General features: G+C 35.2%; 1 protein-coding gene and 1 long non-coding RNA gene across 2 annotated transcripts in view; both read right to left on the bottom strand.

The window, feature by feature from the left end:
• prlra (prolactin receptor a) overlaps positions 1-15,032 on the bottom strand; it is a 40,508-nt gene that overhangs the window by 4,973 nt on the left and 20,503 nt on the right. The window contains exons 4-6 of the mRNA XM_065243998.2: positions 13,349-13,518; positions 10,035-10,204; positions 3,149-3,296 (exon numbers count right to left, since the gene is read on the bottom strand). Of these exons, the coding sequence (XP_065100070.1) occupies positions 3,149-3,296; positions 10,035-10,204; positions 13,349-13,518 (488 nt within the window). The remainder of the gene's footprint in view (positions 1-3,148; positions 3,297-10,034; positions 10,205-13,348; positions 13,519-15,032) is intronic.
• Positions 4,821-8,275, bottom strand: LOC135721620 (uncharacterized). The gene is made up of 3 exons (XR_010521532.2): positions 7,168-8,275; positions 6,894-7,041; positions 4,821-6,184 (listed from the first exon to the last, which is right to left on the bottom strand). It is a non-coding gene; the product is annotated as an uncharacterized lncRNA (long non-coding RNA).

Genomic DNA, 15,032 nt, shown 5'->3' on the forward strand with positions numbered 1-15,032 from the left:
GCAAGCGAGTTAAAGGGATAGTTCACCGAAAAATGTAAATATTGTCATAATTTATTCACCCTTAGGGTTTTTTTGTTCTGCTGAAAACAAATGAAGATATTTTGAAGAATGTTTGAAACCAAGCAGATCTGGAGCACCATAGACTTACTGTACAGTATATAGTAGGGGAAAAAATAATACTATGGAAATAAATGATGCCCCCAATGTTTGGTTATTAACATTTTTCAAAATATCTTCCTTCGTGTATAGCATAAAAAAAAGTATACAGGTTTTAACCCGTTAACTGGCACTGTCTATCACGACAAACTATATATTGTTGAAAATGTCTAATTTCAAAACCTTTTAGCAGTAATAATAATGCAGTGACTGTAATTTATTAATTTGTGACAAGAGTATGCAGCAAGCCAGCACATTTTTTTTGTGATAATTTTATGTATAAAAGAAATAAAATATTATATTGCATTATATTTATTTATTACAATAAATTTAAAATGCTATAAAAATTCTTATTTTATATTTTTACATCCAGAAACTGTTAAAGGATTAGTCCATTTTCGTAAAAAAACAAAAAATCCAGATAATTTACTCACCACCATGTAATCCAAAATGTTTATGTCTTTCTTTGTTCAGTCGAGAAGAAATTATGTTTTTTGAGGAAAACATTCCAGAATTTTTCTCATTTTAATGGACCCCAACACTTAACAGTTTTAATGCAGTTTAAAATTGCAGTTTCAATGGACTCTAAACGATCCCAAACGAGGCATAAGGGTCTTATCTAGCGAAACGATTTCATTTTTGGCAAGAAAAAAATGCACTTTTAAACGACAACATTCTCGTCTTCCTCCGGTCCTGTGACGGGCCAGCGCGACCTTACGTAATACGTCATCACGTCATGAGCTCATGGATGAATTATACGAAATTACGCTCCAGTGTTTACAAGTGTGGAGAAAGAGGACCATTCTGACATTGTTGTATGTGGATTGACACTAATTAATGTCTTTGTGTCAGTTTATTGGTTAAAATGGTCCGCAAATGTGCGTTTATATGTAACACGTGACCTTTCAACGTCATTACGCAATTACGTGAGGACGTGCTTGCGCGTCACACAGCGGAGGAAGAAGAGAAGTTGTGGATTAAAAGTGCATATTTTTTATTTTTTTGTGCCAAAAATGAAATCGTTTCGCTAGATAAGACCCTTAGGCCTCGTTTGGGATCGCTTAGAGTCCTTTGAAACTACAATTTTAAACTGCATTAAAACTGTTAAGTGTTGGGGTCCATTAAAATGAGAAAAATCCTGGAATGTTTTCCTCAAAAAACATAATTTCTTCTCGACTGAACAAAGAAAGACATCAATATTTTGGATGACATGGTGGTGAGTAAATTATCTGGATTTTTTTAAGAAGATTGACTAATCCTTTAAAGTGTCTTCTTTAAAACAACACCAAAATTAGGCTTCTAGACCAAAAAATGACAGAGTTATATTAATTTGAAGGGGTACATCACATTTTCAGTTTAAAATATTCTGAGGGTGAGTTAATGACCAAATCAAATTTTTTCGATGAACCATCCCTTGAAAAGTCTTTTTTTTTGCGGCATCTACTGTAGAAACATGGAGGGGACTTCCATGTAAATGGACCCGTGGTGTATGGTGTACTTGTATGGTGTAAACAACACAATTGATTATGTAATGTCTTTATACATCACTGATAATATACTTATATATATTATATTGCATTTCTGTCAAGAATTCTTCCTTAAAGTCCCACATTGCACCTTTAAGCAAAAGCTTCCTTGTGCTCTGCTTTAAATCTCATTGATAAATAATTGAGATATTAAAGAAATCCTATTTGTGATCTTTTCTTTCTCATGGGAAAGATAAATGCTAGGTAAAAATGTGTCATTTTGCAAAAAACCCCTTGGCGCAATAATTGAGTAATGTGTGATGTTTTGAATTCTGGGAGCTGGAAACGGTGCTCATTTCTGGCTCATTTGCCGCTGTCAGGTGCGACTCTTGCTGTGCCTGACTTTCCACGACTGATTAGGCCCAGACGAGGCTACAGCTCGAAAACAAGCTTGGGTGAGGTTGACCTCGAGGAAGATGAGGTCATATCTCCCTAGAGTAAAACTGATGGTATTCTATCTAGAACAGTCTGCACTGTTAGTTATGCGTGTGTAACGGAAAGGCTCTCGGGGAAAACGGTGTGTACTTTTAATTTAACTAAACATTTTCTTCTCATAAAGCACATGCACAGAATCATAAAGTTCATCAATGAAATAATGCAACAAAAAATTATGTGCATTTTGGTCTTCTGTATATACTAGCAAGCTAATTCACTGGATTATATTTCCTGACTAAATTCCTCTCACAAAATGTATATAAAATAATTATAGTGTTAGGCTGTGTCTCTTATATCGAAAATGATCCTATAAATATTTATCAAATGTACTGCTCATTTCTTTAAGATCATTGTAGGTTTTGTAGGATTCTGTTTTATTAGTAAGTTTGTAAGGAATAATTGACGACCGGCCACTGAATGAACTCTAGTTTGTATCGTGCCGCATTACCACATTAGGCGTGCATTATCCTTAAAGGTGCAGTGTGTAATTTTTAGAAGGATCTTTTGACAGAAATGCAAAATAATAAACAAAACTATATTATCTGGGGTGTGTAAAGACCTTTTTATAATGAACCGTTATGTTTTTATTACCTTAGAATAAGATGTTTTTATCTACATACACCAAGGGTCCCCCTACGTGGAAGTCGCCATTTTATGTCGCCATGTTTCTACAGAAGCCCTCAATGGACAAACTTTTTTACTAAGTTGTCTCCATCGATGACATGTTTTTCTGGTGGCTGCTCTGTGCATTTCAAAAGCTAGGGGTAAGCAGTGGACTGAGCCGTTGGTTGCAATTTTCAACCTTCCCACTAGAAGCCGCTAAAATTTACACACTGCACCTTTAAATAATTTCGCTTATACCACGGTTACTGCAGAGATTGCGTAGACATTCCTCTGGTGGTTATTTTAAGACATTTGACAGGTCAGGTGTGCGTTATCAAAAAAATAATGAATATCCATTAATAATTTCTCAACCAATCAGAATAAAGCATTTAACAGCCCTGTTGTATAAAAATAAATAAAGAACTTACAACCGGGCATTTTGACGTAGGTTGTTTGGCTCCACTTGCTCCAGAACCCTTCATGTGGTGTAGGCTTACATCTCACTTGCACCATGTATTCTTTACCAGGGTGAAGACTGAATATCTTATAGTATTTCTGCATGCCAGCATCATATTCCTATACACACACACAAGCACCAGAGTGCTCCATTAAAATGTAACATCTTAAAGGGACACTCCACTTTTTTTAAAATATGCTCATTTTCCAGCTCCCCTAGAGTTCAACATTTGATTTTTACTGTTTTTGGAATCCATTCAACCGATCTTCGGGTCTGGCGGTATCACTTTTAGCATAGCTTAGCATAATCCATTGAATCGGATTAGACCATTAGCATCACAAAAATAATCAAAGAGAATTGATATGATTTCTATTTAATACTTGACTGTTCTGTAGTGACATTGTATACTAAGACCGACGGAAAATTAAAAGTTGAGATTTTCTAGGCTGATATGGCTAGGAACTATACTCTCATTTTATATAAACCATGGCTGCTGGAGGCGCAATGATATTACGCAGTGTCCGAAAATAGTCCTCTGCTAAGTTACCAAGGGGGACTATTTTCAGGCACTGCGTAATATCATTGTGCCTTCTGCAGCCATGTTAGGGCAGCAAAGTCCTTGATTATTACGCCGAAATGAGAGTATACTGTAGTTCCTAGCCATATCGGCCTAGAAAATCACAAATTTTAATTTTCTGTCGGTCTTAGTACACAATGTACTGTAACTACAGAAGAGTCAAGTTTTAAATAAGAAAAATAATAAAACTCTTAATAACCGCCTCATAAAGTTTAGAGTCACTTAACTTTTAAATGATCATAAAAACCTTTACTGAGGGTATGTGTCTGAATGTTTAAAATAGTTATGTGGAAACAAATTGTTGTGCCAACATTTTTCTTCTAAATTTCTTCTTTAAAAATGAATTAACATTAAAATAACATGTATTACATTCTGTATGTACTCTATATATTCTATATATTTACTCTTTATGCCCTGTTTTTTGTGTTTTATTTTTTATGTTTTGAAAAAACGCTATATAAATAGAGTGCCGCAAGAATGACGCATTTTTGTAGGCTATGGGACACTGGTTCCTTCTACGCTAAACAAAAGTTTTTGACACTTACACATTTTGAACACAACTTTTATGAATTTTGAAGTCAAAATTCAGTTTTTAAATTTTTTTAGTAAACGCACTTACACTTTAAAATTCATACACTGCAAAAAAATTATTTTCAAGAAAAAAATTCTTAGTATTTTTGTCTTGTTTTCAGTAAAAATAACTAAAAATTCTTAAATTAAGATGCTTTTTCTTGATGAGAATAATGACCCAAGAAAATAGGTCTAGTTTCTAGACCAAAAATATTAAATTTAAGTGATTTTGTGCATAAAATAAGCAAAAAAATCTACCAGTGGGGTAAGCTGAATTTTTCTTGAATTTAAAGGAAAATCGCTGCAAAATACGCATTCCAACAGGTTTTATCGTAGTTTTTGCCAACTCCATTGCCTTGTATTAGTTGTGCTGTGAGGTACGGTATTACTCCGCGCCGGGTACTTTGTTTCTATTCTTGCAATTGGCAATGGCGGATTAGCGCCACCACCTGGGCTGGAGTGTCTATTATTCAAGCTCTAAGCGGAAGAATGTACACTGAAAAAAAAAATCCTTTCAATTTACGTAATTTTAATGTGTACATCGGTCCCACATAATCCGATTGTGTAAAACCAACATAATTTTCCTCATTTAATTTTTATGTGTCAGACCAAAACATTTTAATTGTTTTAAGTAGTCTAATATAAATATGTTGACTCAAAGTGCTATTTCTCTTTACTATAACACATTTATTTTGTAATGTTTAAGTAATTTTATTATGTAAGGGGACTAGATTTTCATCTGTAATTCCAACATGCTTTTTTAATGCTTATATTATGGGATTATGTAACTCTAAAGCAATTTCATTATGTCTCTGGCCCCAGAATAATCACCCATAATTATCCAAATGTTATTTATTTCTTTTTTAAATACAAAATACATTTGCATTGGCATAAAAAGCAAAGAGTTTTGAACAAATGTTTAGTGATATTGAGGCAAACCACTGCTTTCAGATCATCAATTAATTTAAATCACTACACATTAATTCATTAACAGTCAATAACTATTACAACAATCAGCACATGCAGTACATACAAAGGGGCAATTTCCGAAACAGGTTGTAGATTAATCCATGACTAGGCCCTAGTTATATTAGGATATTTTTTACAAAAAAAGTTTACAAACAAACCTACATTACAAAAACAACACTGGAGTACATCTTGAGACAAAACAATGGCACTGATATATGTCAAGATATGTCAGTGCAATATGTTTTCAAATTAAGGCATTGCAAAAGTCTGGGACTAGGAAAAGCCCCATCTGTGAAACTGACCCAAATGTTTAAAATAGTTACTATCACAGTAGATTTAGAAGTGCTAAAGCACAAACACTGCATTCCAAACAGACATGCAAAACAGTAAGTACTATTATTTTTTAAATGGATTTACAAACTGGAAAATATCAATCCTTCAGAAAGTCAGAGCTACAGCATTTGTATAAACTGATAATCAAAGATTCAACAAAAACAAAATACAACAACCATTTCCAAAATCAACTCTGAGCAGCAAACTGTTAATGTTTTAATAAGAGAAAACACTTAAAAAAGATAAATAAAAGGAACATAAATGAGCAGCACAGTCTTTCTGATCCTTTCACTGAAAGAAACGGTTCGTTAAAGTTACGCTCAATGCAGTTCCATTAAAATCTTTTGGATTTCCTCAAAAATAAAGCGGAGATCAGGATAGCTCAGGTTTAAGGCATACATCAGCTCAAACAACATGGCACGATGTTGCAACACCTTCATGGCTTCCAGGACTATACAAAGATCCTCTTCTTCATCACAAGAAGCATGTTGTTTGAGAGCACAAATCCCAACAGTGGTGTCTTCAAATGACCACACTGATGCTGACTTCATCCATGCCCTGTACAAAACAGACCAATTTAGTTAAAGAAACAGAAAAATGTTACTGTTACAATAAAAGTGTCATTGGAAATTAGTACAATGCAAACAAATATAAATGTAAGTATACAGACCCATGTGCATTGCCACAGCATGTTACAATTGGTTACAAATATATGGGTTACAAAGCAAGGCAGCTGCACTGTCCACTGCTCTGGGTGTGTGTGCGCGTTTACTAGACTGGAATGAGTTAAATAAAGAGGCCACATTTCGAGTGTGTGCTACCATACCTGACAATCACAGCAAAAGTGAATTCTCTCATTCTCACTCTCATGTTGTTATAAACCTGTATAAATGTCTTTGTTCTGATGAACACGAAGGAAGACATTTATTTTGAGGAATGTTTGCAACCAAACTGTTCATGAGCCCCATTCACTTCAATAGTATTATATTTCCCCACTATGGAAGTGAATGGGGCTTATGATTGGTTTGGGTACAAACATTCCTCAAAATATCTTCCTTAGTGTTCAACAGAACAAAGACATTTATAAAGGTTTGTAACAACATGATAGGGAGTAAGTGATGAGAATTTTTATTTTTGGGTGAACTACCCCTTTAAATCTTCCCAGGTGTTTTAATGACCCTTGTGCCATGTAACTAAAACATACTACATTTTCTGTACTTCCAACAATGTTTACACATTTTTATGTCTATGAATCTATATTACTTACTTCTGTCATTTGATCATTGATTGTTCCAAGCCTTTTTGCTAGCTGTCCTCCTTTCTGATAGAAGAGTTTCGTCAGGTTTTTGGATTGGAGGTCCAGGTGACACGCAGGAACATTAGACAGTAGTGATTCTTTTAAATTCAGCATTTATCTGAAAACAGATTAACCAACCATTGTATATTTGAGTACTGCGAGTCAAAGAATAATACATGTATATTAGTTACAAAAATAAGATTTAGCTACTAACAGCAGTAAAACAGTGATAGGAATTACTTACCAATGCTTTTGAGTGTGTGCAAGGATGATGGACCTATAAGAGGAAATATTCAGAGGTGAAATCAACACATAACCTCAAATGATGAAGGTCACACATACACAGAGCAATAATGAAATAAGTATTAACGTTATATCAGTCATACAAAATTTTGACAAAATGAGACCTTAAAACAACAAGGTTCTCTTCTGAAAACGTCAGCTTTAAGGTGTGGCACTTCAAAGCGATTTTTTTTCAGTTAATATAACAGACGTCACGCGAGGCATTTAAAAAAAAGCTTTTTCTAATAGAATCAAGTGTTGCTCGTGGCGTAGCGAAGTCACGAATAACTGACGCGGGTCTGTTCATCTGATTAAGCAGACAGTTTGTTTCATACGCAATGTCATTATTAATGTAGTCAATTGATATCATCTGGTAAATTACTTACATGGATAACGTTACTCTGGACAGAATAACGTTTGGTTAGCGTTTTATTTGTCCTGAACCGTTTCCATAGAACAGCTGAGTAAAAAGTGCCTCAAAAGTCAACTCAGAGCTGACAGTTTTCAACTCAGATAAAACTACCAAACGTGAAATAACGTTATACAGCTGACATTTTTAAAACGCTGTTTTTCTTTATGAGCCTTACACTTACTGACTGACTGACTGACTGACTGTAACGTTAACTTACTCCACCAACCTCCTCCAAACTAATTTTTACTACAAGTCATTGCAATGGCTACATATTGTAAAAAAACCTGTCTATCTAGTGAAGATGTATCACGTATAAAGTGAACATAAATAAATAATAGAACTTACTTTAATAACGTGGTGTCCGTCTGAGAGAGTTCTTCTGACTGACTGCTGCTGAGTCTTCATTTTGGCGCCCAAAACAAACGATATTGATTCTCCTTTTATGGCAATTGACGTACTTTTCATTGAGCTGTACTGCCACCTTCTGCTCAGGAGGTGCCATTTTGTGTGCAAACTCAATTTTATTGCTTTAAGTATTCAATTCAATCAATTTTAATCAATGTGAGAATAATGTGTTCATTTTACATTTAAACAAAACATTTTAATCCTAATCAATTAAATTATGTTTACACAAGGAATATAAATATTTTGTGTTGCATATACATGTTTATTTTATTTAAATTCAAAGACCCACCAAGTCCATTTTTTTCAGTGTACGGGTGTGAGTCGTTTGGAAAAATAGGTCCACAAGTTAACAACAAATGGTAAAACAGCTGTTGGAAAGCATCTTTTGCAGCAATTTTTGTGTGAGCATACCAGTGAACACCCCTGACCACTCGGTGAGTTTCACGTCTTTGTAAACGAAAGTTTAATGCATTTTAGGAAGGATTGTTCCAGTGCACCATTAAACCCATAGTAAAGGTGGGAGGTGAAACACAAACACCACAAAATTCTCGGGGCAGTCGCATATGTCGAAATTTCAGTCAAAACCGTTCTATTTCACCATAAACAATCTGAAAACAGGGCTTTAAGTCTAAAATACCGAACTTGTCCTTCAAGAAAAATTGTCATGATTTTTTGCTTACCCCATTGGCAGATTTTTTTTTGCATGTTTTATGCACAAAATCACTTAAATTTGATATTTTTGGTCTAGAAACTAGACTTATTTACTTGGGTCGTTTTGCTCATCAAGAAAAAGCATCTTAATTTAAGAATTTTTAGTTATTTTTACTGAAAACAAGACAAAAATACTAAGAATTATTATCTTTTTTTGCAGTGTAACATTTGTATTTATCTGTTAAGATTAATATGTTGGACAAAAAAATTTAAGTTTCTTTAACTTTTTTAAACACAGTGCTTATTTTTTCCATAATCCAAAGCCTATATGTAAAAAATTAATGGGCTTTTTTGCAAGAGAACCAGTGACCCGCTAACTCCCTACAAAAAACATCATCCCTGCGGCACTCTATATATTTAATTCAATTCAAATTTAGAGGTTTTTAAATCAATCTTATTTAAAAAGCATCTCAGGGTGAATGGGGGACAGGTGCTTTGCTTAAGGGCACATCGGTCGCAACCTGCCAGCTGCGAGACTTGAACCATCAACATAAACTAAAGAGAATTACAACATCAGTTACATTTATGCTATACCCCGAGCCAGTACTATTGCTCTTGGGTTACTCTGTCACTAGGCATTCATTATTGCACATGCCTTTGTGTTATTGAAAAGGAGCCTTTGGCCAATAATCTGGTTTGATCTGGTCTCTGTTGCCCTGCATATCTAACCTCCCTCCGGTTTCTGTGGACTAAGGAAGACTTAACCCAGACTGGGACAGTCAATGATTAAACTGCTTTGTGTTACAGCTGATTTAATGGACAAAATGGCCCACCACTTGTCCGCCCGCACGTTGCGTTCCATTCACATGAGATGTTTCGGATAAACTCGCAAACAAACACCTGCTCATGTTAACTATTTTCTAGTCTGTTCGGTAATATTTAAGAAGTTCACATGCAGCAGTTGCTTGGCAATGCTAGGCAATCAGACCAGGAGAAAACGGTAGTTTTCGATCAATGTAGAAGTGTAACAAACTGCTTTATAGTTGCCTGTAAGTGGCGCAAACCAATGTAGCTTGGTGTGAGTCAACAACACTGTCAAATTTTACATACAAAGTATTCAATTTTTGGAAATTTACTAAACAAACCTATAAGTGTGTTTCTAGAGCATTGCGTTAGGCGTGCAAAAAGTCATGGGTTCAAACCAAGGGAACACATATACTACTAATAAAAAATGTATACCTTGTAATCCACTGTAAGTTACTTTGGATAAAAGTGTTTGCCAAATGCATAAATGTAAACAAGTCAGATGGCTTTTCTTTGTTTTTTTATCATCTAAACAAAATTGTGTAAATTTAACCTACCTCCCAATCCTTATCTTTTTCTGTTTTAACTCGCAGCTGGTAAACTAGCGTGATCCACCCCGATCGGGTGTCCGCTGATCTTGGTTTTTCCCAGGACACCTTCACAAATGGAATGGCCTGGTCTATGTCATCCACTTCCGCTGTGACGTTCTCGGGAATGTTTGGTTGAACTATAGGAGAAAAACATGCGTTTTTAAAGGGGTCATGGCACAAGACTTTTTTAAGATGTCAAATAAATCTTTAGTGTCCCCAGAGCACGTACGTGAAGTTTTAGCTCAAAATATCATATAAATAATTTATTATAGCATGTTAAAATTGCCACTTTGTATGTGTGTGCAAAAATGTGCCGTTTTGGGTGTGTCCTTTAAAATGCAAATGAGCTGATGAAAATCAAACACTGATCACAATGATGGTGGTTTGATGAAATTAAAACTCTTTCATCTGCACTAAATGGCAGTGCTGTGGTTGGATAGTGCAGATTAAGGGGCGGTATTATTATAATAAGAGCTCCTTATGACATCATAAGGAGAGCCACATTTCAACAACCAATTTTTTCATGTGCTTGTAGACAATGGTTTACCAAAACTAAGTTACTGGGTTGATATTTTTCACATTTTCTAGGTTGATAGAAGCACTGGGGACCCAATCATAACACTTAAATATGGAAAAAGTCTGGCCCCTTTAATTGATAATGGTGCAAATACTAGTAAATTGACAAGCACAACCATTAAAAAAATCATATTGCGTAAGTCATTGAAATACTCTCCTCTCCACTATGTGAGTCCACACCACACACAAATATTTCACTGCATGTCTTTAGTAAATTCTGACATTTTTGCCACCAAAAAAGGCGTTAAGCTGTTAGTAAATCTGGCCCTTTGTATTCTATATATTTCATAATCTTCTTGTTTTATGTCTCTACTGTCTGTAGTAAAAAGTAGGGGTGCGCGAGGCAAAAATAACACAGGATTAGTTGTAACACGGACTGTTTACATTATTGCACAAGGTGAGCATTTTGTTTTTCCGGTATTTTTTTCACGCTGCCAAAAAACGATCTCCCACAAATTATTGGAAATGTATAATGTTTTTCCAGAGAGTTATTAATGAATGAGTATTTTGGTGGCATGTAAGTAAATTTTTTCATTGTATGTTTTTTTCGGTTTCTAAGTTGGGTGTGTAAGATACCAAATCCAATGCTATGTCATATTAATCAGTGTCTTGTTGACTAAAACATAGCATCGTTTTGAAATAAGTCTGCAACTCTTAGCAACTTTTTTGGTGGGCTTGAAAATATTTCGACCAAGCGGGGTTAATTGTAACGCTGTGTTACAACTAAACCCCTCAGCACTTATGATATGAAAACCGCTAACGTTAGCATAATTCTTGCCGTTGTTTTAAATAGGCTACACATGAATGATTGCTGGCTGCCAACAAAATAAATGTGCCTGTCAAATAAATTTTTGTTCATATCTTTAATATTGATTGAATAAGGTCACGTCAAAGATTAAAATCTTAATGAAATGAATGGCTAAAATCAGTCTTTGATGCTCATTATCTCAGAATTTGATTTTGAAACTGTAGTATGGTTATTACAGAATGGGTCACATATAAACTTTTTTTTATCATAATTGTGCTGCTTTTTCTCACATATTTAGACATTTGTATCCATTTATAATTGAACTATTATTAGAAAAGGGCTGGATGAATGAATACAGTGTGGATACCTGTCTATTATAGACAGATATATAAACAATATCCACTACAACTAACCCCTGCCTGTTATTAACCCCACCTATGGGGTAAGTTGTAACGTTTGCACTTCTGTCACATTTGGTGTAATTGTCCACGAATTGTAGGTACTAGAAACAAACTTCAAGTGTTCATTTAGAAATGTGTGTGTTGCTTGTGTAAAAATATAATTAATCAAACTCAAATATTTTTTAATGATTGAGCCAAAACCAAAAGCGTTAGGTTCCCTACAGTACTTACTTAAATGTCAGCCATATCTTGCAAAAATGTTTATGTATAAACATTACATTACAAGTTGGCTAATATGTATAACAACGTTTAGGGGCGAAAGCAAATCTTACTTCCTTTTAAAATAATATGATGACTATAGCATATAGTTCACCCAAAAATTTATATTTTGTCATTTATTTGTTTGTTTCTTTATTCATCCCAAACCGGCATCAACAACAAAAAGGTGAGTAAATAAGGACATCATTTCTGGGATAACTGTTCTTTAGGACTCTGTAAGTGAAGCAATAACACAGAAAACCAGTTTATTCCAGTTTTAGTAAGAAACAGCAAGTAATAAGGTCTAAATGACCTTTGTGCTAGCACAAAAACATTAGAAAAGTGTGCTAGGTATTTCACGTGACTGTTTTGCACCATTGGCATGAATAAAAAACACCAGTTAAAGTTTAGACTCACAGTTATAGCGGCACACACGAGTTAATGATGGCAGGGAACTTGTCTGAGCTAACACTTTAGATAACTATAATAGCTAGCAAAAATGTTAACTAAATGGAATGCTTTTGAGTCTTCCCTGCAAGCAATTTTGCATTTAAAAGACACAGCCTAGACATCTAGGCTAAAACAAGGCAAAATTTGGGCTGTCAGTAAAAATTAAATAGATGTCTAACCTGATTTTGTCAAGTGAGAGATTTTATTTTGTAGATAAAACCCAACTCTAACCATAACCGAACCCTAAAATCTCAGGGAACTGGTTACTTTGGTCTACTTTTGCTCTAGTTAAAGGTATAGTGGAGGATTTTCTAAAATTTTAGAAAAGAACCGCCTTCTCCACGTTTTTAAAAAATGCAATTGCGCAACAATCCTGATTGAACTAGAAGGACCAATAGTCTTGATGATCCACCCGGAAAAAGAAAATCTTCCGCAATACCTTTAAACTAGACGATGAAATGACGGCTATTGTTATTGTACTTGCTGGGTATTATAAGTAAGTTATTTAAAAAAAATTTTTTTACCAAAATGCAGGGATTACATGACAGAAGGAAACTGTGTGTATATTTTATGGCCCAAAGGATCAAACAGTGAACCCAGTGAACCCTGACATAATATTCCCACTCGCCCGTGACTGTGGTAATAAAATCAGCAGCAAACCCACGTACCATCTAATATGTATTAATCAACATCAAAACAAACAAATGATGAATCACAAAGGAAAGACCATGACACCGGCTGGATAAGGAGAAGTACACTAAACAAGTGTGATGATATACGGGTTGATGTTGGAAACACTAAAGAACTGACTCCATAAAGCTGAAAGAACATAAGAGGAAGTCACCTACCTATATACCCCACGTCCACATCCAAGGGTTCTGAAACGTTCTTGCCCAAGGCATTGGTGGCCACCACAGTGATGTTGTAGATGACCCACAGTGATGTGTAATTTCTGTTGAAGAAGCACGAGTTCTCGCCTGCGGTTCTGTAATCCGGGCACTCGAATACTCTCTCTGAGCTATGTAGACATATACAGACAACCAAATTTGCATACACTGAAATAACGCAATAAAATTAAACTCCATTTTCCTGTGGCACAAATGGTTGAGCATTGTGTAAGCAACGCTAAAGTAAGTCACTTTGAATAAAAGCATCTGCCAAATACACTGGCAGAAGTCTTCAAACTTTTTCAGGCCAAGGACGCCTTAAAGGGATAGTTTGGCCAAAAATGATATTAAACCCATGATTTACTCACCCCCAAGCTGTCCGAGTTGCATATGTCCATCATTTTTCAGACAAACACATTTTCGGATATTTAAGAAAATGTTTTAGATCTTTCAGTTGATTAAATGTAATGTTACGGGGTCCACAACCTTCAAGTCCAAAAAAAGTGCGTCCATCCTTCACAAAATAAATCCAAACGGCTCCAGGATGATAAACAAAGGTCTTCTGAGTGTAATCCGCGCGGTGTTGTTGTAGAAATATCCATATTGTAAACTTTATAAACTAAAATAACTACCTTCCGGTAGCGCCGCCATCTTAGTCGCGTCTGCATTCAGGATGAGAGCTTACGCAGCTTACGGAGGCTACTCTGCTGCTGCTCTGTGCCCCCGCCCTCCGAATTTGTCATACGTCACTAAGAAAAGTGCGTACACTACGCTAATACTCTCTCCTGAATACAGAGGAGTCTAAGATGGCGGCGCTACCGGAAGGTATTTATTTATGTTAATAAAGTTTTAAACATGGATATTTCTACAACAACACCGCGCGGATTACCCTCAGAAGACCTTTGTTTATCATCCTGGAGCCGTTTGGATTTATTTTGTGAAGGATGGATGCACTTTTTTGGACTTGAAGGTTGTGGACCCCGTAACATTACATTTAATCAACTGAAAGATCTAAAACATTTTCTAAAATAACCGAAAATGTGTTTGTCTGAAAAACGATGGACATATGAAACTTGGACAGCTTGGGGGTGAGTAAATCATGGGTTTAATATCATTTTTGGCAGAACTATCCCTTTAATGGAGTGAGAGGGAGAGCAAGGATTCGCAGTAAATGTATCAAATTAAGACGAGATTCATTTTCTTGGTGGTAATGGTTGTTATACATGGTTGTTAACATATTTCATAACATTTTCACATTTACTGAATAGATTTTAAGATTTTTAGATTTGAAGAACGTTCATTTTAATAAGGTTTATATTAGTATGGGATCCTTCATTTTGTGTTCTTTATTGTTTTTGTTATAAGCCTATTAAAGGGCACCTATTATCCGATTCATGATTTTACATTTCCTTTGGTGTGTTAGTACATGTAAACGATATGCAAATGTACAAATCCCAAAGTAAACGATGGTGTGTGAGTTATCATCTCCAACTTAAATCTCTTTTCGTGGACTACAACGAACACAAAGATTAGGCAACTGTTTACTTCCTCAGCCTGTTGACGTGGACACGACAGTCAATATCATAATTCCTCCAGCTTCTGACTTACAGCCTGTAAGTATCTAATGTTTTCCTATTTAAAGGCG

This window comes from Paramisgurnus dabryanus, chromosome 18 (genome assembly GCF_030506205.2).
Source record: "Paramisgurnus dabryanus chromosome 18, PD_genome_1.1, whole genome shotgun sequence".
NCBI classification, from domain to species: domain Eukaryota; kingdom Metazoa; phylum Chordata; class Actinopteri; order Cypriniformes; family Cobitidae; genus Paramisgurnus; species Paramisgurnus dabryanus.